Below are 22,631 nucleotides of genomic sequence, written 5' to 3' on the forward strand. Positions count from 1 at the left end.
TTAATCTCATTCATAACATAAAGCAAATTATCAGTAATAAACATGGAAAAGGGTGTAATGCCAAGACAGTGCAAAATAAAAAGAACAGGATATATCAGATTTTTTTTGTGTGTGTAACTTTAAAGGACTTTTTTTTTTCTTATTTATAATGGTACTTTAGTGGGGCAATAGCCAAACCTTCTCCCATGAAATATGAAAGAGAAAACCTTTCATATAGGTGTTGAGGTGAGGAAAATAAACCACCTACTTTTGAAATTAAACGTTTAGGTCTATTATTGTATCAAGCGTTGTAAAAAAAAAAAAAAATGAACCATGTGAAGTGTCAATATGGTGAAATAATAACTCATCATTAGGATATTAATGCTCAGTCTTCACAGGACAGTCTGCAGCTGTGTAACACTCTATTCATCTCCGTGGCAACAGAGGGCGCACGCTCATTGGCTCAGCGCTACTTTTGCGAGCAACGACCTCGCTGTGCATTCTGGGTAGGGCACTTTCACGACAGCCATATTGCTCCATCGTCCTGACCGAAGGAGAGAGGGGAGATGAAGGGGATTCGGGGAATCAGTCAGCTTTCGGTAAGGACTCAGCAAACACGTCCTATTTATGTATGTATCGGGACAACTGTACAAACAGGAGCCGTCCGCTTCAGTCTTTGAGTGAGAGTCGGACGGTGTAGACTTTCAGGGTCGTGTCTGGACAAGGTGTGATGAAGAGCAGACGAGGAAGCAGTCAGCTGAAGCTTGTCGTGACTCTGCTTAACCAGCACTAAAGCAGCTGATAACGTTGCTTACTGAACTCCTCACAGCCCGGGTGTTATACCTTTAAACTATTTTTAAACCCAATCCTGTTTACCAAGGGTCTTCAGAAATGTTGAGGCAGCTAGCCAGCTAGCTTAGTAGATTCCGCATCCCCTCAACAACTAATGTTGACGTAATGTGCCGGCTTGCTTATCTTACATTTCAATTAAAAGTTAATAAGTCATAATTTACAACTAAAGTTATATTTTGAGGGTTGTGTCTGGCGTTATACAACAAAACCACTCTCACTGTTTGGTACTGTTGGTTATAAAAGTAACCAAATGTGGTGAATAAGACATATTCCATCTCAACAACCGGCATTTAAACATATAAAGAACAAGTTAGTGGTGAATAAGCACGATTCCCTTTGTATTATATTGAATTAAGAACTGAAGGCGTTCGGTGTGCTTATTGAAATGCTAATATAGATCTAAAATTAATCGCAAGAGATTTTACTTGCTGTCAAAAGTCTGAACCTTAAAAGACCACACAAGATCCATTTAGTAGCTGTTCGTGAGCTTTTGATCATATCACATGATGTTCATCAGCAGCTTCAGTTTGCCTAGTTGTCAATAAATGATTACTTTTTTCTTGAAGTGTGGAAAGTCCTGCTGATGAGGAAGATCATGTGAAAGCACCTGAAGAGATACTAAATAGAGATTCAGGGGCAATCAGGAGAAAGTCATTTTATGTATGTTCTACTGTAAGAATTGGAAGATGTATAATGTTTTAACAGCACCAAAGCAGCACTACAGGGTGTCCAGCTACACAAATAGGTAATTTTATATGGGGTAGCATGAACAAAATGAATAAGATTAATAGTTTTGTGAAAGTATGTCGTTTTTCTCCTCACACTGCCCTCGCATCAGTCAGCAGGCCAGCAACATGTTAGTTGTAATGTCCCGCCTTCCAATGTTCTCTATCTTTCCAGACAAGGCTTTACGCGGCCCAAGCTGCCCGTAAGGTCGACTTCGGGGCCGCCGAACACGTTAAGTTTCAGCCGCAGGATGTGCAGGTCAGTGGATGTTCACTTGTCTCTCTCCTCCACAGAGACGCTTCTATGCGGCTACCAGAAAAGGCCAGTCCCTTGCCCAGCCTCTTACTGGCCTCAAGCTCTCTCCAGGGGCTGCACACTCCTTCCAGGACGTCCATGTATGTTGGGGAGGGATGAGGATGGCTGTGCTGGGTTTGGCTGGGTCCTGACAGTGTGGTTCTGGGTCTAAGAAAGACATGTTTTAATAGCATTTCATGCCTTAGCCATTTGTCTCCTCTAATGAGTATTAAATGTCATCTAACTAAATTTTCAGATAATCTTAGATAACCCTTTCAAAGTGCAAATTGCTTATTGGCTTGCATATTTCAACCACATGTCAATTTTAATGAAAGTCATGAAACTCAAGGACATTTCTGTATGTGTCCCCAGGTCACCAGGCTGCCCAGTGGACTGGTGATCGCCTCCCTGGAGAACTATTCCCCAGCTTCCAAGATCGGCGTGTTCATCAAGGCTGGCTGTCGTTATGAGACCCCTGACAACCAGGGGGTCACCCACCTCCTCCGGCTGGCCTCCAACCTGGTATGATACTGCATATTTGTATTGTGAGTCTGGTGTGGTTTCAAACAACTGTTTGTTGGTTTCCTTTTCTTCCCCAGTTTTAAAATAGTACTATCTGGGCTGCATGATTTATCATTTCAGCAATAGATATATGGCAGAAAAAACATATTGCAATGTCTGTTTTTTACAATATTGTGCAGCCCTTGTATTATTCATACAGCTATAAAGCACAAATATCAGATTGTACGCAGTGTATATTTTCAAGCATGAATGTTGCCGTCTGATTCATCTTGTTGTTGACTTGGCATTTGTACCTTTCCAGACAACCAAAGGAGCTTCAGCCTTCAAGATATGCCGTGGTGTTGAGGCAGTTGGAGGCAGCCTGAGGTCAGTAACCTCAAAGAAATGTCACTAAAAAAAAACACAGAATACAACAGGGTTTCTACGGGGTCCTCAAAAGTATTAAAAGTTGATAAATCAATTTAGTGAAAATGAAGGACCTTGAAAAGTCTTAAAAAGGCTTAAATACCTGTTTGCCAAGGTATTACATTTTATCGCTTGTTTTCACTATGTATTTTTCTCTAAATAGGTTCCCTGAATTTATTCATTGCATGACCATGAGTTGTTACCAGACATTTCCCCTCTTAACTCCTCATATGGTTTAATTTAAATAGATATCTGAGGCTCTTAGAGGTAAACCTCTGACTAAAGTTCTGGAAAAATAATACAACTTACCACTAGGTTGGGAACCACTGGATGAAACCACCCAATGGTAAATAAAGTAAATACAGCTACAACAGAATTGAAGCAATATTAATAATATAATGATAAATTATTTAATAATATATCAGTCACAGGGCCAATTTTCTACAGAACAAGTTTTACTTTTGACACTTTTGGCTGATAATACTGTACTTTTACTTAAGTAGGATTTTGAATGCAGTACTTTTACCTGTTGTGGAGTACTTTTACATTGTTGTCTTGCTACTTTGACTTGAGTAAAAGATTTTAATACTTTTCCCACCACTGGGTATTTGTGAGGGAGTTCCTATATGGTGATGAGGTCTTAAAATGTTTGGAAAAGGTTTTAAAAAAGGTCTTAAAAGGTATTGGATTTAACTTTAGTATTCCTGCATATACCCTGTACAGATTTCTTCCTTGATCTGTTTTCTTACCTGGATATCTGCGTATGTGTCTCTGTAGTGTGACTTCGTCCAGAGAGAACATGGTCTACACCGTCGACTGCTTGAGAGATGACATGTGAGTTTTTCGGATAAAATGCTGTGCTCCTACCGAACGTTGAAATGCAAAAATATAAATTGAAGTTCTTGATATTTTCTTTACATAATTAACTTTGATGTTTAAGAAGGTGTGGGAACCCTGAATATCAGTGTTGTGATTAAACATGAACATGAACTGGGACTGTGATTAAAAATGTCCCACATTTGTCGTACAACAAGTATCAATACTCCTTTTAGACTAGAAAGCAAGCTGTAAAACATGTTGCTTCTTCACAAAGAACTGTGGCTGAGGTCATCTTAAATTGTCAGTGACATAAGGGTAACGGCCTAATGTAAAAGGAGCCTCTTAAACCACTTTGCCATGAAACAATGACAATTTAATACATAGAAATGTTCACTAAAGAGGCAGCCTATGTTGCAGCAGTGTTACATGTGATTATAGCAAGGGTTCAGCCCTTCATGTCACTACATGTTTTCTCCCTCTTTGTTACCTGTCTGCAGTGACACAGTGATGGAGTATTTGATCAACGTGACAACAGCTCAAGAGTTCCGGGCGTGGGAGGTGTCAGACCTCACGCCCAGAGTGAAGGTGGACAAGGCCATGGCTGCAAACAGTGAACAAACAGGTGGGGCGTTATCCCCATTGCAATGCACACACACAGAGTATTGGGGATTTTTTTATACACGTGCTAGCTCGGCTTGACTCGGTTTGATTCAGCGTCAGCCCAGCACTGCAGGGATTGCATCTCTATTACTAGCTGCTTAAATGTGTGTCTTCAGCTACTGATGCACTGTGACCACTGGTCAAAGCAGTGGCTATAAGTTAATACCCTTCCTCCTTGCAAAGCTACTTATTTTTTATTCCCATTTTCATGCGACAAAGCATAGCCCGATTAATGACAGAAGCGGCCACAAATAAAACTGCAATCCTAAACTTGTTCTCACTTAAATTTAGATTAAGATGATGAACTACCCAGCATCTAGTTTATGAAGTCGTTTAATTTAAAATGGCATTAGACAGGTGTTTCAAATCCAATAATGCAGTTCATGATCATTCCTCTTTCTGTTTCCTCCAGTTGTGGTTGAAAATCTGCATTATGCTGCCTACAAGAATGCACTCTCCAACTCCCTGTACTGTCCCGATCACATGGTTGGCAACATCGGGTCTGAACATGTAAGTAATTTTTCTGTGTTTTTTCTGTAAGACTTGGTATTAATAGATCCATTCAAACCGTCTTTCTGACGTCTTTCTGATGTTTGTATTTCTCTCCAGCTGCACCAGTTTGTCCAGAACAATTTCACAAGTGCAAGAATGGCTCTTGTTGGACTTGGTAAGAGTCATTATACCTTCTACCCTTTACTTTTACTTTAACATAATAACTAACCCAAACATGGTGTTTTCCTGAATGGCCAAACGATCTTTAAGTTTATGATGCTTTTTGTCTTCAGGTGTCGACCACACGGTGCTGAAGCAAGTTGGGGAGCAATTCCTCAACATCCGCAGTGGGGCAGGCTCCACCGGGGCCAAGGCTCAGTATCGTGGAGGTGAGTTGAACGAATATTTAAAAAATCTAAATGTTGGCACTTGCAACTGAAGAAAGTGCATCACCTTACCTGTCTTCTGCTGCCTCTCTTCAGGTGAGATCCGTCTGGCCAACAACAACAGTTTGGTCCACTCGGCAGTGGTGAGCCAGTCAGCAGCAGTGGGCAGCAGCGAGGCTCTGGCCTTCAGTGTCCTGCAACATATTCTGGGAGGTGGTCCGCAAGTCAAGAGGGGCTCATGCGCCTCTAGCAAACTGATCCAGGGTTGTGCCAAGGCAACTGCTGACCCCTTTGACGTAAGTGGTTGTCATTTTGTCATATAAACTTGTAAAACAGCCCTTGACTGGCTCAACATGGGACTATGGAAGTGTGAAAACTTCTCTACAAATATGTGAAATCATAATTGCAACATGCCTGTAAAAAATTTTCTTTTTTTTTCTGAACAGGTCAGTGCTTTCAATACAACCTACTCAGACTCTGGTCTGTTTGGAGTCTACACCATTTCCCAGGTTGCAGCTGCTGGTGATGTGAGTGTCTCATAGTCATGACAAGAGTCTTGTCAAAATGAAACTAGAAAGGGAGTCTTGATGTTATCTCTGTTCTCCTGTCTCTCCAGGTGATTAAGGCTGCTGTTGCCCAGGTGAAGGCTGTTGCTGATGGTGCAGTCACAGCTGCTGACCTCACTCGGGCCAAGTAAGACATTAGGACAGATAGAGACACTACTTTGAAATGATGCCACCTCTTACTTGCATGTTTTACAAGTTAGCTGACAATAAACACCACCAAAATGGGGTTAATTATTTTAGACTGCAAATTTGAGTAAGCATGAAACATGAGCCAATAAGCAGTTAAATAAATAGTTTAACATTTTTGGAAACTGGCTTATTTGGTTCTCTTGCCAAGAGATTAGATGAGAAGATTGACACCACTCTATTGTCTGTATGGTAAATATGTAGCAGCAGTTTATCTTAGCATAGATTACCGATAGATTTATGTTTAATTTACAGACCTGAGAGTGATATCTATTTTGTCATCTGACTCTGGACAAGGAAGTGAATAATTGTACTTCCTAAAATGTCTTACTATTCCTTTAAATAGTTTAATGTAATATCTGTCTGCAGAGAAAAGGTGAAGTTAATAAATGCTGACTAGGTGTTTATTTTTTAAATGTAATTTATTTTTTCATTTCAAAATTAAAATAAATACAGAAACTATGAAACAGTTGCCATTTGGTGCCTGTTGATGGTGCCATTAAGTGGCAGTAAGTGGTAATTTTTCCCTCCGAGTTTGTGCCATTGTGGCTTATGAAGAGCTTGTCTTTGTTTCTCTGCAGGGCCCAGCTGAAGGCACAGTTCCTGATGTCTCAGGAGACTTCAGAGGGTTTGCTGGAGGACATGGGCGCTCAGGCTCTGGCCAACGGGTCCTATGTCTCCTCTGAGGAAATCTCCAAAAACATTGACAATGTCTCCTTGACCGACGTCGCCAACGTAAGATATTCGGTGCTTGATTATTGGGTGTTAAAGAAGGGATGCAGCCTATGGAAGACTGAAACTGCCAAAATCAAAAATAAATAAAGACATAAATGTCTCATAATTAATATGTCATTAAATGCACAAAAAAATGAGCAAGTGTAGGCATGTATAGTCTATCTGTACTCTCTGATGTCGATCAACTAATAGGGGGAAAGTTGAGTTGATGACACACATTTAATCGGCCCCTCATCTGCACAAGGAGATAGAAATGCACAAAAAATTTAAAAGACTGTAAAAAGAAAACACAAATAAATAAGCTTGGGGGAATCATATTAGGAAAATGCAAAAAGACATCAATACATAAATAAAGAAAGGACAAATTCATAAATAAAATGGAAAATTAACAGCAAAAGTAAATAAAAGGGGAAATTAAAGGTGCAATATGTAAGAATTGTACTCCTTAGCATATCAAGTTACTTCAGTTAGGTAATTGTAAAATTTGCTTCATTTATTGTGTCAAAAATGTGTTTTTGTAGTTAATAATGGCATTCTAAACTTTCTTGCTTTTTATTTCCAGGCTGCCAAGAAATTTGTGTCTGGCAAGAAGACGATGGCATCCAGCGGCAACCTCATAAGAACACCCTTCGTGGATGAGATCTAAAGTCCTTAGTGGTCACCTCGTACTTTACCTAACTCTGGCGGCAAAGCAGAATTTGTTTCCTCTACATTTTGACAAAAAGAAAAAAGGTCCTCATCACTTTTTGAATCTCTGTTATTCTGAGAGATATAATGTCATAACACCACTGGGTATTTATAGGTGTTGTAACAGTATATTTTCAGGTGATGCTGCTCCGGCACATCACAACGTCGTGCTCCATTCATCTGTCCACATTTACTGTATAGCTGATGTAAAATAATGAATAAATTCTATCTACCTTACACAGTTTTAAGTGTTTTGTTGTGGTGTGATTTTGACAATGGAAACAAAACAGTCCTTACTCGAGGTCTACTTACTAGCTTGTTCTTGAGCTTTTGACTGAATCAGACTAAATAAGAATGAACTGTCAAGTCAACCTGGATGAGAAGTCCAAAAAAGTGCTCATGGAAAATTAAAAAATCTGCAGTATCAGTCTGCTCATGAAGACAGTGTAATCCAGTGTAATGTTACTTAGTTTTAGCCCAATGCATTACATTGCAAAAATCCTCTCAGGGGTGTTTTTAGCAGCTCATTTAAAATGCATAATCCATGGTGATGCAAAAGGAGCGTCGGCTATCTACGGATTTTCTCGCGAGAGTTCGCCACAACAGACATGGAGACGCGACCTGGCTGAATTTTTAGTTTCCGTCGGTGGGAGAGGACAGCATCGTCTTGCACAAAACGCACTTGCTGTGAGCTCAGAAGCTTCTGAAAGCGGTTTAATAGTGTAGTCCCGCATGTGAACGTGGAGTTTTGCGCCTCGGTGTGAGCATGGGCGGTGATTTCCTTCAGAGGAAAGAAAAAGCTTTCATATGGGGAGAGAGAGAGAGCAGACTCAGGAAATAAGTGGACTGCATGCATGAATCCGTGTTTACTGCTCCGAGGATTCATCAGCGATTAAAGCAAACAATTTCTCCACTCGCTTTCCTCCAAGTGTCACCGGGATGAAGTGATCCATGAGCAGCCGGGCAGCGATCCTCTCCTCCCGGGCTGGATGAGCGCCAGCAGGTCGGTCCAGACTCGGACTAATGAAAGGGGAATAATTTGAGGGAAAAACTAGCCTGCAGATCTCATCAAACACAATGTGCGGACAACCCGTGGATCAAACCGACCCCTTCATCACGATCAGCGCGAGCTCCCATAACGCAGACCGCTGTGGTGATGGGACAAGAGGTGAAGGTGTAGGTTACTGACTCCTAAATGTCCCGCCTGCCTTCAGGTGACACTGAGGCACACAGACACTCTGACCTCCACCTGTGTCCACCGACATGGATAAACTCACCGTGATCTCAGGATGTCTCTTTCTCGCTGCGGACATCTTCGCCATCGCGAGCATCGCCAACCCGGACTGGATCAGCACCGGAGACTCAGCTGGTAGGTTGTTGATGGCTCTGAAAAAAGTAGAGTTTGTACTTGTTTATGGGGACTAATAAGAGATCAGTTCATTAAATATCACCGGGGACATGAAACTTTTATGTAACATGATTTGAAAGTGAGCTCACACCCTGATAGATTTCTTTGCAGCTGAATATCAACAAATTTAAAGGTGCACTATGGGGTTTTGGGAGAGAATTTTCTTCATTGGCTGATTTTTTAAAATAAATTTTTTATGTTTAAACAAACTAAATAAACAAACTGACCTGCATTAAAGGCCCTGAAAACTTTCTATTACATTTAATATCAAAGACTAAATATGAAACACTCAAGTTAAAGTTCATAAAATCAGCCTTAGTTATGATCAGACCATAAAAGCAAGGAATCTCTGTGTCTGTCTGTTATTCGCATATCTCGAGAAAGGTTCATCCGATCTGCTTCACACTTGGCGGGTGTGTTGTTGAGGACTCAAGGAAGTGCAGTGTCGAATCTGGTGCAATTTCGACACGTGACACCTTCAACATTAAAGGTGCACTATGCAGTTTTGTGGGAGAAATTTGAGTCAGAAGAGAAATATTTTATTAATATTAATTAACTGATTTTTTTTAATGCCAAAACAAACTTAATAAACAAACTCTTTGTTTTCATGACTGAATAAACAAACTGACCTTAAAGGACAACACAATTTCACACTGCTGAGAACAGTTTGATTATTCAGCTATGGAAAAAATAGAGATTGTATTATTACCTCATTAATAATGTAAATATTACAATTCTGAGTTTGAATTTCTTCTCCAAAACTACATAGTGCCCCTTTTAAAGGTAACAGTTGCACTTTTTTTTGCTTACGAACCCTTAAAATGCATTGGGCCAAATGTCATCACAAGTTGTGGTCTCTGTGCGTCCATGTTTCCATCAGTGTCCGTCTCAGATGAGGTGAAAGTATCTAAGTCTAAACTCAGATTGGAGAGAAATGTAATGATGTATGCTGAGAGTATTCGCGGCAACAAAACCAAAAAGGTCATTTCTGCAACAATACAGACGGCCGATTGTATGGATGCATCTCCTCAAATCTTCAGTCGTCTCCTGATCTCAGCAAAACTCAAGCAAATGTAACCAAAAGTCCAGAGGTACAGATACAAAAATATTACAATGAACCATGATGTGTCAGTCTGCTCAGTGCCATTTTATTGTAACATGTTCAAATGTCAGTATCCCTGCAATATTATCTTCATTCATCCTTCAGCATCAAAAGGGGAGTGTGGCGCCCACAAAATCAGGGCTTTCTCTCCAGTAAATATGCGTCATTACAGTGCAGCACACTTTAAAAAAGGCCCTGAAAAGTAATTCTCAAGCAGCTCTTCCCTTGAGTCATTAATGTCTACCTGACAAACACTTTCCGCTAAAGTTTGAGCAGTTTTGTTGGAGTGCAGCTAACGATTGTTTTCATTTTCCATCCTTGTGACGATTACTTTCACGGTTAATCGTTTTGTCTAATATTGTGAAAAATTGCTCATCACAATTCCCAGAAATCAAAGTGACGTCTTCAGATTTCTTCTCTTGTCTTAAAAAACAGTCTAAAACCCAAAGACGCTTCATTTACTGTCATAAATGACAAAGAAAAGAGGTGAGAAGCAGGCTGCAGAGTTCTGGATAACGCACTTCTTTCTAACTCCACACCAATACAGTCTGTAGGTTTCAGACTTGTAGCCACAACTGACGCTGACTCACTTGAGGACTCTCATCAGATGTCAGGCAGCTATGCAGAAGTACTCCGAAACACCTGTCAACACACTTTAATGTGTAAAATCTAACAAATCATAACGAAGGAAGACTTTTTTTTTCTTGATTGTTTCATATTAAATCACAGATATTTAATGTGATAGAAGGTTCTTGGGGGCCTTTAATGCACCATAAGGGACAAATAATTGTCTGAAAAGATCCCGACTTTCAGCTACTGATGATTTGATGAACATTGTTGTTGATAATCACTGTTATTCTGGATAAAATTAAATGTTTAATTATTATCATCATTAATTATCATAGTACAGCAAATAATGATAATTTGTGGGAAGGCAAATTTCATAGATTGTACAGTCAGTCCTATAATTTCAAGTGTTAAATCCCACAGACGTACTATCAGCCTCCCTGTAATGGGTTTGGTTTGGACCCAATAGCAGCACAAAGACAGGCAGGTATCGTTGGTAACAGACTTTATTTTCACAAGTGCAGGATGCCACAGAGGAGACAGGAATAACGCTCACTCTGCAGAGCTGAATCAGGTAATCACCGGACAGCCCAGGGAGCAGACAGGCAGAATCCAGAAAGGGACAGGCGAGGCTCGTGGTCAGGGACGGAAGGCTGAGGTGATTACCAGGGGATCGGTCAGGCAGGATGGTCAGAGGCAAGCAGGGTCGAAACCGGGAGATCAGGCAGAGAAACGCTGGAGAGTCTGGTGCAGGCATCGAGAACAATCTGGCAATGAGTGAGAGTGGAGCTGGGGCTTAAATGCAGCCAGAGCAGAGAGCACAGGTGAGTGGAGTTGGCTTGATGAGAGGGGTGTGTCTGATTGGCAGATTGAAGCAGGCAGGTGCAGAGTGGTGAGGCAGAGATGAACTGTGACAGAACCCCCTCCTTAAGGGGCGGCTCCTGACGACCCAAACAAAATCCAATTCTGAGCTGGGTGGGTGGAGGGGGCCCGGAGGAGGGTTAATATTCGTCCGAGACGTCCACCTCCATCCCCTCATCCCCGACTGTAGGGAATGCATCGTCCGCGTCAGAAAGGGGGTTATTGTTGCACCCATCATCAGCGTCGGACTCATCATCCGATGGTTCTGAGTGATGGGATGGCCGGGGGGGTGGAGTCCGTGGCCTGGGGATATAACTGGTTTTGGTGGGTTGATCGGGGTGACGCTGATGAAAGTCCCTGATGAGGTGGTGATCCAGTATGTGTCTGGCAGGGACCCAGGATCTCTCCTCGGGGCCGTATCCCTCCCAGTCCACCAGGTATTGGAGACCCCTCCCACGTCGGCGGGACTGCAGGAGATGGCGGACCGTGTAGGTGAGGCCTCCGTCGATGAAACGAGGAGGTGGAGGAGGTGGGACGGCGGGGACCAGGGCACTCTCATGGACCGGCTTGATTTTTGAGACGTGGAATGTGGGATGGACGCGCATAGATCTGGGGAGTTTGAGTCTCACCGCTGCCGGGTTGATGATTTTAACCACCTCGAAAGGACCAATGAAGCGGGGGGCCAGCTTTTTTGACTCCACCCTCAGGGGAAGATCACGGGTGGAGAGCCAAACCTTTTGACCTGGTTGATATTCTGGAGCCTGGGAGCGGTGGCGGTTGGAGGCAGAGGCATAGCGACCAGCGGCTTTGAGGAGGGCAGCTCGAGCTCGGATCCAGGTCCTACGGCAGCGGCGGATGAAGGCCTGGACGGATGGACAGGAAGTCTCTCTCTCAAGGGTTGGGAACAGAGGTGGCTGGTAGCCGTATACGCACTGGAAGGGAGAGAGACCAGTGGCAGAACTGGTCAGGGTGTTGTGGGAGTATTCCACCCACAGGAGCTGTTCGGACCAAGATGACGGGGATTGTGATGTCATGCAACGGAGTGATGTCTCCATCTCCTGATTCTTGCGCTCCGTCTGGCCGTTAGACTGGGGATGGTATCCTGATGAGAGACTGACGGTGGCCCCCAGGAGCGAGCAGAATTCTCTCCAGAAAACAGAGGCGAACTGTGGGCCCCGATCAGAAACCACATCCAATGGGATGCCATGGAGACGGACCACATGCTTGAGCAGCAGTTTAGCAGTCCCCTTGGCTGAAGGGAGTTTGGGCAGGGGCACGAAGTGGGCCATCTTGCTAAACCGGTCCACAATTGTCAGAATGGTGGTGTTGCCGCTGGATGGTGGTAGACCGGTGACGAAGTCAACAGAGAAGTGTGACCAAGGACGATGAGGTACTGGTAATGGGTGCAGAAGGCCAGCAGGAGCTTGGAGAGAAGGTTTATGTTGATTGCAAGTGGGGCAGGCGTTGACGAAGCTCCGAGTATCCTCAGCCAGAGTGGACCACCAGAAGCGACGCTGCACGACCTCCTTAGTCCGCTGGATCCCAGGGTGGCAGGTGAGTTTGGAGCTGTGAGCCCACTGGAGAACCTCGGACCGGAGGTCAGGTGGAACATACAGGCGTTCGGGTGGGCAGGAACTGGGTCCAGGCTGGTCCTGGATGGCAGCTCTGACCTTTTCCTCCACCTCCCAGGTAAGTGTGGCGATGAGACGTGAGGCTGGGAGAATGGTATTGGGTTCGCCTGCCTCCCTTTCCTCTTCCTGGAACTGCCGAGACAAGGCATCAGGCTTGACATTGCGGGACCCCGGCCGATATGAGAGAGAGAAGTTGAATCTGGTCAGGAAGAGTGACCACCGGGCCTGGCGGGAGTTCAGTCTCTTGGCTGACTGGATGTACTCAAGGTTCTTGTGATCCGTCCACACCAGGAACGGCAGTTTGGTCCCCTCTAACCAGTGTCGCCACTCCTCCAGAGCCAACTTCACTGCTAGTAATTCTCTGTTACCAATGTCATAGTTTCTCTCGGCCGGGGTCAACCGCCTGGAGAAGAAGGCGCAGGGGTGTAGCTTCTGGTCGATGGCAGCCCTCTGAGACAGAACGGCCCCAACTCCCACGTCGGAGGCGTCCACTTCGACCACGAACTGTCGTTCGGTGTCAGGCATTATGAGGATGGGGGCCGTCGTAAAACGTGTCTTCAGGGACCGGAAAGCCTCGTTGGCGGCTGAAGACCACCGGAAGGGCACCTTGGAGGAGGTGAGGGCCGTGAGGGGGGCTGCCACCGTGCTGTACCCTCTGATGAACCTCCGGTAAAAGTTGGCAAAGCCCAGAAAACGTTGAAGCTGCTTACGGGTGTCCGGAGTGGGCCAGGAGGTGACAGCAGAGACCTTGGCAGAGTCCATCTGGACGGTCCCCCTCCCTATGACGTACCCCAGGAAGGAGACGGATGGCACATGGAACTCACACTTCTCCGCCTTGACAAAGAGTGAATTCTCTAGGAGCCGTTGGAGCACCCTCTGGACATGGTGAATGTGTTCGTCCTTGGATCGAGAGAAGATCAGGATGTCATCGAGGTAGACGAATACAAATTTGTTAAGCATGTCTCTGAGTACGTCGTTAACCAGGGCCTGGAAAACGGCAGGAGCATTGGTGAGGCCAAAAGGCATCACCAGGTACTCATAGTGGCCGGTGGGAGTGTTGAATGCCGTCTTCCATTCGTCTCCCTCTCGGATCCGGACCAGGTGGTAGGCGTTACGTAGATCGAGTTTGGTGAAGACTGTAGCTCCCTCCAGGAGCTCGAATGCTGAGGCGATGAGGGGCAGGGGATAACGGTTTTTCACCGTAATGTCATTTAGTCCTCGATAGTCGATACAGGGGCGGAGCGTCTTGTCCTTCTTAGCCACAAAGAAGAAGCCCGCCCCTGCTGGAGATGATGAGGGTCGGATGATGCCTGCGGCCAAAGACTCATTAATGTAGGTGTCCATGGCCCCTCTCTCAGAGGCGGAAATGGAGTACAGACGGCCTCTGGGTGGAGCCGAACCGGGCTGGAGGTCGATGGCGCAGTCGTAGGGTCTATGTGGGGGAAGAGAGGTTGCTTTGGTTTTGCTGAAGACCTCTCGGAAGTCCAGGTATTCAGCTGGGACCCCCGACATATCTGGAGCAGGACTGGAACAGGTAGATGACTGGGGAGTGGTGGCTTGCTTTAGACAGACCTGATGACAAGTAGGGCTCCAACCCAGGATCGCCCCCGTGGTCCAGTCTATGTGTGGGTTATGACGTCGGAGCCAGGGGAATCCCAGGAGGAGTGGGTGACGAGGAGAGGACAGGATGTGAAACTGGATAGTCTCGTGGTGGTTGCCAGACAGGAGCATGTGGATGAGCACCGTCTGGTGGGTGACAGTCCCCAGGAGGTGGCCGTCCAGGGCATTGGCTGGAACAGGAACTGGCAGGCGAATTCGACCGACGCCTAGCTGAAGTGCTAGGTCGTTGTCAATAATGTTAGCATCAGAACCAGAGTCTATGAGTGTGGCAAGAGTCTGAGAGCCTTGGGGTAGAAGCAGTCGGACCTGGCACAGGGGACGTGAGATTGAGGAGGGTTTAGGTGTGTGTCTCACCAGGACCTCCTCCCTCACTGGTGAGCCCGACCCTTTTGCCGGACACCTGGATATGAAGTGTCCGGGCTGACCACAGTATAGGCAGAGGTTCCCTCTGCAGCGCCTTTCTCTCTCTTGTGGGGTTAGGCTGGCCCGGCCGATTTGCATGGGCTCAGAATCCCTCCTCGGTGTGCTGGCGGGCGGAGTTAAGGACCTGGGAGGAGCTGGAGGACGAGGAGCCGGAAGCCCCTCCCCTCGTCCCTGCCGTCTCTCTCGGTGTCTGGCTTGAATCCGTCTGTCCACACGGGAAGCCAGCTCGATGATATCGTCGAGAGAGGCAGGAAGGTCGTAGGACACCAGCTCGTCCTTGACGTAGTCGGCCAGCCCCAACAGGAAGGCATCCACCTGAGCTGCCTGGTTCCACTCGCTCCTGCGAGCCCGGATGCGGAAGTCAATGGCGTAGTCCGTCACCGAGCAGGCTCCCTGTCTGAAACCCAGGAGGCCGCCGGAAGCGTCGGGACCTCGGGATGCTACCCCGAACACCTTGCGGAGTTCGGTGGTGAAGGCGGAGAAGGAGGAGCAAGCGGGCGTGTGGCGTTCCCACTCGGCTGTTCCCCACAGCCGAGCGCGACCTGTCAGGTTATTGATCGTGAACGCCACCTTTGCCTCCTCGGAGGCGAAGGTGTGGGGTTGCAGAGCAAAGAGGATTGAACAGTTCGTGATAAATGGATTGCAACCCTCTGGGTCCCCGGCGTAGCGTTCCGGAGCTCCCACTCGAGCCTCTAAGACAGGACCAGGATATGCCGGAGCTGGTGGAGGAGGATGACTCGGAGGAGCTGGCAGAGAGACGGACTGGGCGAGGGTCTCGGTGAGTTGTTGAACCTGGGCAGATAGCGTGGCTAGCGCTTGCTCTTGGTTAGCTGCTGCTAACTGAATGTTCGCCGTGGTGGAGGCTAACATCGCCTCTTGATGCTGGAGCTGGGTCTCCGCCCGGTCTAGGCGAGCCAGCGGATCGGGGCTGTGCGCTGGGTCCATTCTTTGGCCAGATTGTACTGTAATGGGTTTGGTTTGGACCCAATAGCAGCACAAAGACAGGCAGGTATCGTTGGTAACAGACTTTATTTTCACAAGTGCAGGATGCCACAGAGGAGACAGGAATAACGCTCACTCTGCAGAGCTGAATCAGGTAATCACCGGACAGCCCAGGGAGCAGACAGGCAGAATCCAGAAAGGGACAGGCGAGGCTCGTGGTCAGGGACGGAAGGCTGAGGTGATTACCAGGGGATCGGTCAGGCAGGATGGTCAGAGGCAAGCAGGGTCGAAACCGGGAGATCAGGCAGAGAAACGCTGGAGAGTCTGGTGCAGGCATCGAGAACAATCTGGCAATGAGTGAGAGTGGAGCTGGGGCTTAAATGCAGCCAGAGCAGAGAGCACAGGTGAGTGGAGTTGGCTTGATGAGAGGGGTGTGTCTGATTGGCAGATTGAAGCAGGCAGGTGCAGAGTGGTGAGGCAGAGATGAACTGTGACACTCCCTGGTTATTGCAGAGTATGATATTCTGATGCAAAGTCCAAAAGCTAAACATTGACTAAACCTGATGCAACGGACAAACAAACCACTACAGTATATGCACAGCTGCCCGAAGCTCTCGTCAGCCTCCATCCTAATGCTACAGCGGAGGAGAGATAAGCACGTAACGGGCGAGCTGAGTGGTTATTACAGGATTTGATTTGTTGTAAAAACTACTGACGGCAGCTGCAGGTTGAATACATAACACGCAGTTTTTCTCCTTGCGTAATTAAATCAGTAACCACACACCAGATCAGTTATAGTACAAATAGACTGAAGTTCACACTGAGGGCTGTACCTTCTCATTCCACGTAGTAGACGATAATGTGAAATGATGACTGTACTTACTGTACTCAAAGCCTTTTGTTCCTGTTTAATTAGCCGAATAGTAATTACCTGAAAGCAGGAAGTGCTTTTTGGGAATGAAGATGTGTGACTTTTAATTAGGCCTCCTGAGAGGAGGGTAATGCTTTCCACCTGGAGAATTAAAGCTCCTCCGGCTCAGCCGTGACGCGTTTCATTTTGGCCATGAGCGCTCAGCGTAAACCTAGAAGTCAGAAACATAAAGACAACGATTGTGTTTTATAAGTTTCTCTCAAACTGAGCCTCTGCACATAAACCAGCTCTGATAAATATCCTCTCTAGATTTTTTTTAAAATACCCACAGGAAGGAGAAAAAAACAGAATACACTTAGATATTCCCTTGGACATTAATAAGCCACAGCTCGCTGTGAATATGCACTTTGATAATGATTACTTATCAGGATCGTTTAGAATCACTTTGTAGCTGCTGATGTTTTTATGAGCTGCTCAATCGTTCCTCGAGCTTTGCCATCTACCACATGTCTGTTAGCACTATGCGTGTGTGTGTTTGAAACTGTGCACCAATAGGATTACCGTATATGCACTCGGTGTGTTTGTGTGCCTAAGTGTTGTGTTGAGAGATTTGAAGCAGCAGGAGAGGGTCTGAGTGTATGAAGTGCTCACTAAGTACAGGTTAAGGCTGGCCACTTTTCAAACACGCACACACACTAGTATGCACAACACGGCTATGGCAAACATCTGACGTCATAGCTGCTCGCTCGGAGGTAAACAAACATAACCTCAATGCCATGAGGTACAGTGCTTGTGGTGGGAATCCCCGCTCAGCAGCACCAGATACAACTGTGTAGCACGTTTTAGATTCAGTGTGTAATGTGTTTAGTTAATACTGCATCTTTAAAGTATGTATTTTTTTTGTAATTTCTGGCCTTTTAAAATATTCAATCTAATCCAATCCAATCCAATGGTACAGGTCAGGATGATTGGATCTTGCATATGACTTCCATGCAAGAGACCAGACTTTGTGTCCTGTTTAGAGTGTTTTTACTTATAGACTTAAGTCCTATACGCATGGGACTATTATAACCAGGAGACCTCATGTGATTGAAAAACAACAATCTCATGCTTGTGTTTCGTGTACACATTCGCGCGGAATAAACAAAATCTGGTTTTAACCTGTATTTAAAGACATCATCTCCTGGACATTATCTCCAGCTCCATTTGACATCGACTTTTAGAAGCAAAGCCACTGTTCCACAGCAACCACATTATTTATACAGTTTAGAATTGATTTGCTCACTTTCTGCATGTGTTACAAGCGTAAGTACACAGTTGCAGCCCATTTAGGTCAAGTGAAGGATGCTTTGTGTCTGTGCTCAGATATGACGACCTGTGGTTGCTCCTGACCTTCTCTGTCATCACTTTTAAGTGTCAACCGATCTAACAGCACAGCTGTTGACTGCTGTTAAACATGTTATCGGCTGCGATCAAATTTCGTACATGTTTAGTTGTCTGACAACAGAAAACAGATGTTTAAAAAGAAATACAACCCCAGATCATGGATGTGCCAATTCACAGGGGACCAATATTATCTCATGACCTCTGTGTCTGGTGAAATATGGTCGGTGATATGTGGTGGAATATTCACTGTACGAATTGCGGGCATGGCACATTCACATGGCATTAAGATCACAGATGTCCTCCACAGACTTTGTCATTGCAAATGTCTGTCTGTTATAGATTGTCTCGGGCAGATTTCTTTCACTAACATTACAGGAAACTGTCAGTCTGGCAGATCTTAAAACTGTATTACCCATACTGTGGTCATTCCCTGTATAATACAGAGGTAAAGCCTAGTAGTGCCCATAACCAGACAAACACATACAGTGTTTGTGGCTTCTCAAATGTGTCAAATAAAATGAGTAATTCTTTCACTTTTCCTTATTTTGGTCTCATGCTGACACGGCTCTCGTCAGGATCATCATTATTTTTATTGTTTAAGTTTATTATGTATTATATTAATCATATTTTTATGTCAAACCAAAACCAGTGTTCATAATGGCACAAAGCAAAAACACTTTTTTGTGGAACGTGCGTATTTTTTTTGGTATGTAGTCCAGTGTGCAGGGAAGTGAATGCACTATTTACATTGTCCCCCACCCTGCGGCGTGAGAGGATGTGTTGAGAGGGAACAGGATGTTCCTGTGTATAGGGGGAATAGGTCAGTGTGCAGGAGGATGTGGTTTAGGCCTGATGTTCCCTTCAGCCTGGTCTTGGTATCATCACCCAGCGCTGTATCCAAGATCAGGAACTGAAGGAATTTGAAACCAACGATAAATATTTAAAGGGCAGATTTCTTTTTTCGTGGTGTGATGAACATAGGAGCATTATGTGGCATGAATAAGATCTGTTGTCTGTTTTGTTCTGCATTTTTCTGAGATCCATATTTTTCTTGTGCATCTTTGACTCAATGTACAGTTTAAAAACCATTAAATGCAAATTGAGTGGTCTTAATGGCTCTAAGTACCATGTGTTTATACAAAAGCAGCTTATTTTATTTATTATTTCCTAATTACAAGATGTTTCAGTGCTTCCCCGTGTTTTTCCTGCGCTCTTTGTGATATTGGTAACTTGTAATTCTGGCCATCGTGACAATTATGTTAATTCTACAGTCACTGGGTTTAAATTGCCCTGAATAAATCCATAAATCCATAAAATGTAAAAAGCCTTCTTCTGTGTCTGCTTTGCAGCTTGCGTGCTGAAGATAATAAGTAAGAAAAAGGAGGGAAACAAAAGAATAAATGAAAGTGTGGGAGGATTTAATTTTGCATTAATGTGCTCTGTGTTGTGTGGAGGCTTCTGTGTGTTTGGACCGGATGCACAGTTGAGCTGATGCAGTCTCTTTTCGGGCTCCTGAATGTGTATGTGTGTGATATGAAGAAGCCCCGGTACCTGACATCAGAGCACCCAGCAGGTTTGTGAGACAGGAGGCCGTCAGATGATTTGCCATCTGATGTAAGGTCATTGATCTCCTCATTTCTGTCTCGGCTGTTAATCTTGCCGTTTCTTTTCTGTGGTGCTTTGGTGGTCCCTGCCAGAAACCTCAACTTGTTTGATGTCATACACGAATCACTGGGGCTCGCTGCTGCCGCTGGCACACCGCCCATCAGAGTGTTTCCATACCAACAGGTTCCTCTGCCCATGTGGGGAATCAGAGGGACTCCTGGGAGGTCATCATGTCTTATAGCCACATAGGAACAAATGATGTCAGTATAATGGTGCATGGACGTATGGAGCGTTGTTATGGTTATAAACCGCTGCGTCCTTTATCCCTCTCTGTCTCCGTACAGGCTCTCTGACTGTCGGTCTGGTGCAACAGTGTCAGACCATCCACGGCCGGGACCGGATCTGCATCCCCCCGCAGCTGCCCCCAGAGTGGATCACCACGCTCTTCTTCATCATCCTGGGCATCATCTCCCTCACCGTCACCTGCGGTCTACTGGTGATGTCACGCTGGCGCCGAGAGGCCGCCCGATACGCCCGCTGGATCGCCTTCACAGGGAGTAGGTGTTCACTGTGATCTCTCATCGTTGATAAAGTTGTGAACTTTTGAGCTGTTAAATATATATAATAAATCAGAGTCATAAATTAACCTCAGCCGGCCCATTATAGTTATAAAATGACCGCAAAGGGATACAACATGACAATCTCATGAGGAATAAATGGAGCTTACCTTGAATTTTGCGGTTCCTTTCAGGAAAGCTTTTAGTCTGGTAATTATGAACATCTTGACAAAGTGACTGCAGAGGAGCTCTAATTGATGTGCCGGTTTCTATTTTTATCGAAACAGAGACAGAGTTTGTCTATTAGAGATGACCAGAGCAGGGGCTGTGCGTCACTCGACTCTGAATACAGAAAAATATGAAACAGGAGGTTCTCAAGAGTAGACCCTCAATGCTGGGGACAGTTTTTAGTTTACAGTTGTCAGACAGACCCCGACAGTCATGGCAGAATAAGTATCCTTTTATTGACACTGACATTTATCCATAACTTTTAGCTAATGATTTCACCTTTACTCTTATCTGTTTTAACCATTAATCCAATGCTTTATAGTCACATTTATTACCCTGCAACAAAGATTTTCAGCTGTTCATCCTTTACCTTAGCTATTTCAACCATCATTTAGCCTACTGTATGCTATATGAACTGTTTGCCCATTGCTTTTAGCTCACGGGGCTATCAATTTCAACAGATTTTCTATTACTATAAGTGAACTTTTTAAATATTTTATCCATTGCTTTAGCTGAGTATTTAAACAATTTATCCATTTGGTTAATCTAACTATTTAAACCATTTATCGGAAGCTAGGCTATCTGTTCCTGAATTTATTAATTGCTTTTATTAATTTACTTTTTTACTTTTATTGATTTAAATTTAAATCTTAATATATGTTTTGTCAAATTTGTCGAGCTACTTTACAATCCTTCCTCACCTCATTACCTGGCAGCTGCAGAGGTACCTGTGGATGGTATCACTGCTTTAGATGATCTTCTTTTCTTTGCTTCTGTTTTTTCCTCCGTCACAGTGGTCCTCTTCTGTATGGCCGCCCTCATCTTCCCAATAGGCTTCTACATCAACGAGGTCGGAGGACAGCCATATAAGCTCCCCAACAACACAGTGGTGGGCTCCTCCTACGTACTCTTTGTTCTCTCCATATTCTTCACCATAGTGGGACTGCTCTTTGCTGGGAAGGTATGTTTGCCTGGCTGACACACCCTGCTCCTCTTTTTGTATCTTTGGAGAGACACCGTACTCGGAGGCAAATTTTATTAGACTTGACTCATCCGGGGCAGCGTTGGAAGTATCATAGGAGAAGAACAAAAACTGAGAAGCACCTGTTTGTGTTTTTCCTCTTGGATGAACTGTTACGATGCTCGGGAATCATTGTGCTCCACCCGTCCATCTGTTTGTTCAGAGACAGATGCGCAGATTGCTCTGAAATACCCCTCATCATCGTCCGTCCTGAACGATGAATGTGAAGCGATAAACAGACAGGAGAATATGAAAAAAGATATGATGGAAATGGATAAAAACATCAGGATTTCAAGGGAGCCTCGCGGTGTATGCGTCAGATGACCTTGCTCTTCTCATCCCATCAACCAAGATGCACATACTGGGATTAGACTGATGTCAGGACTGAAACTGGGCAAAGCACCAAATATCGGCCAGTTGCCTCCAATAAGATGGAGGTTCTTCCCAGACCACAGCTACATGGAAAAATCTGTAATATATACAATGAAGTTTCACTTTCTTGGCACATTTTATTTATTTGTTGAATTGTTCAGTTCTGTTTTTTGTAAAGGTATTTTGTATTTAAAGGCCTAATGTATCCCAAAATTTCCCTGGCCATTAATATATGTGGTGGATCACTATGCCTTAATGAGCTGTTAACCTTAAAATAACTATAACATTGCTGTGTTTCATGTACAACTCTAGATACATGAAACGATTTAGCATAAAAATGTCAAAACTAGAATGTAAATCGGGTGAAAATGAGTCAAACTCTTTTCTGAATCGTTATGGGGAGTGTAAAGTGTTTCAGGAAGATGCAACGCTTTTATATCTCTAGTGATGTAGTGAATGTATTATCCACCCTTTTTGAGCATTTCCTGTTGGTTCAACACTGTATCAAGAGAATGAATCCATGACTAGTCTGTTTTATATATTTGTAACGCAGGTTGTGTCATTTCCTAGAAGCACTGTGATGTTCTTGAATGAGCATGGAGGATCCCATCACATTAAAAAAACGACTCACTGGAACACTGATTGTCTCATCGACTTGTTTTATCAATTTCTTTTAGAGGGCCATGTTATTTTAATTATTTAAGAAGCTCAAGCTGTGTTCGTCACAC

The 22,631-nt window shown here is 44.6% G+C and overlaps 2 protein-coding genes across 3 annotated transcripts; both read left to right on the plus strand.

Annotated features, from left to right (window-relative positions):
• Window positions 1-480: 480 nt before the first annotated feature.
• uqcrc2b (ubiquinol-cytochrome c reductase core protein 2b) lies at window positions 481-7,546 on the plus strand. Of its 2 annotated transcripts, none has more exons than XM_073489883.1 (14): window positions 481-578; window positions 1,732-1,815; window positions 2,224-2,373; window positions 2,675-2,739; window positions 3,556-3,612; window positions 4,095-4,219; window positions 4,670-4,767; window positions 4,867-4,924; window positions 5,043-5,138; window positions 5,232-5,431; window positions 5,582-5,662; window positions 5,752-5,828; window positions 6,469-6,622; window positions 7,185-7,546. In XM_073489883.1, the coding sequence occupies exons 1-14, from the start codon at window positions 546-548 to the stop codon at window positions 7,266-7,268; spliced, it is 1,362 nt and encodes a 453-aa protein (XP_073345984.1). In that variant the 5' UTR covers window positions 481-545; the 3' UTR covers window positions 7,269-7,546. The 2 variants fall into 2 exon arrangements, with proteins under 2 accessions (XP_073345984.1, XP_073345983.1); XM_073489882.1 differs by lacking the exon at window positions 1,732-1,815 and adding an exon at window positions 1,851-1,952 and having other exon boundaries at window positions 492-578.
• Window positions 7,547-7,908: 362 nt separating this feature from the next.
• On the plus strand, window positions 7,909-22,539 carry LOC141015047 (uncharacterized protein C16orf52 homolog A-like). Its single transcript, XM_073488943.1, has 3 exons — window positions 7,909-8,678; window positions 20,070-20,282; window positions 21,305-22,539. Exons 1-3 carry the CDS (start codon window positions 8,573-8,575, stop codon window positions 21,487-21,489), a joined length of 504 nt encoding a protein of 167 aa, XP_073345044.1. The 5' UTR covers window positions 7,909-8,572; the 3' UTR covers window positions 21,490-22,539.
• Window positions 22,540-22,631: the final 92 nt, after the last annotated feature.

The sequence above is a fragment of the Pagrus major genome, chromosome 20 (genome assembly GCF_040436345.1).
Source record: "Pagrus major chromosome 20, Pma_NU_1.0".
In the NCBI taxonomy this organism is placed as follows: domain Eukaryota; kingdom Metazoa; phylum Chordata; class Actinopteri; order Spariformes; family Sparidae; genus Pagrus; species Pagrus major.

Excerpts from the sequence above, each read along its gene's own strand:
- LOC141015047 (XM_073488943.1), top strand. The coding sequence starts at position 8,573 with ATGGATAAACTCACCGTGATCTCAGGATGTCTCTTTCTCGCTGCGGAC. Across the intron at positions 8,679-20,069 it reads CAGCACCGGAGACTCAGCTG|GCTCTCTGACTGTCGGTCTG; the intron begins GTAGGTTGTTGA and ends GTCTCCGTACAG. Across the intron at positions 20,283-21,304 it reads CTGGATCGCCTTCACAGGGA|TGGTCCTCTTCTGTATGGCC; the intron begins GTAGGTGTTCAC and ends CCTCCGTCACAG.
- uqcrc2b (XM_073489882.1), top strand. The coding sequence starts at position 546 with ATGAAGGGGATTCGGGGAATCAGTCAGCTTTCG. Across the intron at positions 1,953-2,223 it reads ACTCCTTCCAGGACGTCCAT|GTCACCAGGCTGCCCAGTGG; the intron begins GTATGTTGGGGA and ends ATGTGTCCCCAG. Across the intron at positions 5,663-5,751 it reads AGGTTGCAGCTGCTGGTGAT|GTGATTAAGGCTGCTGTTGC; the intron begins GTGAGTGTCTCA and ends CTGTCTCTCCAG.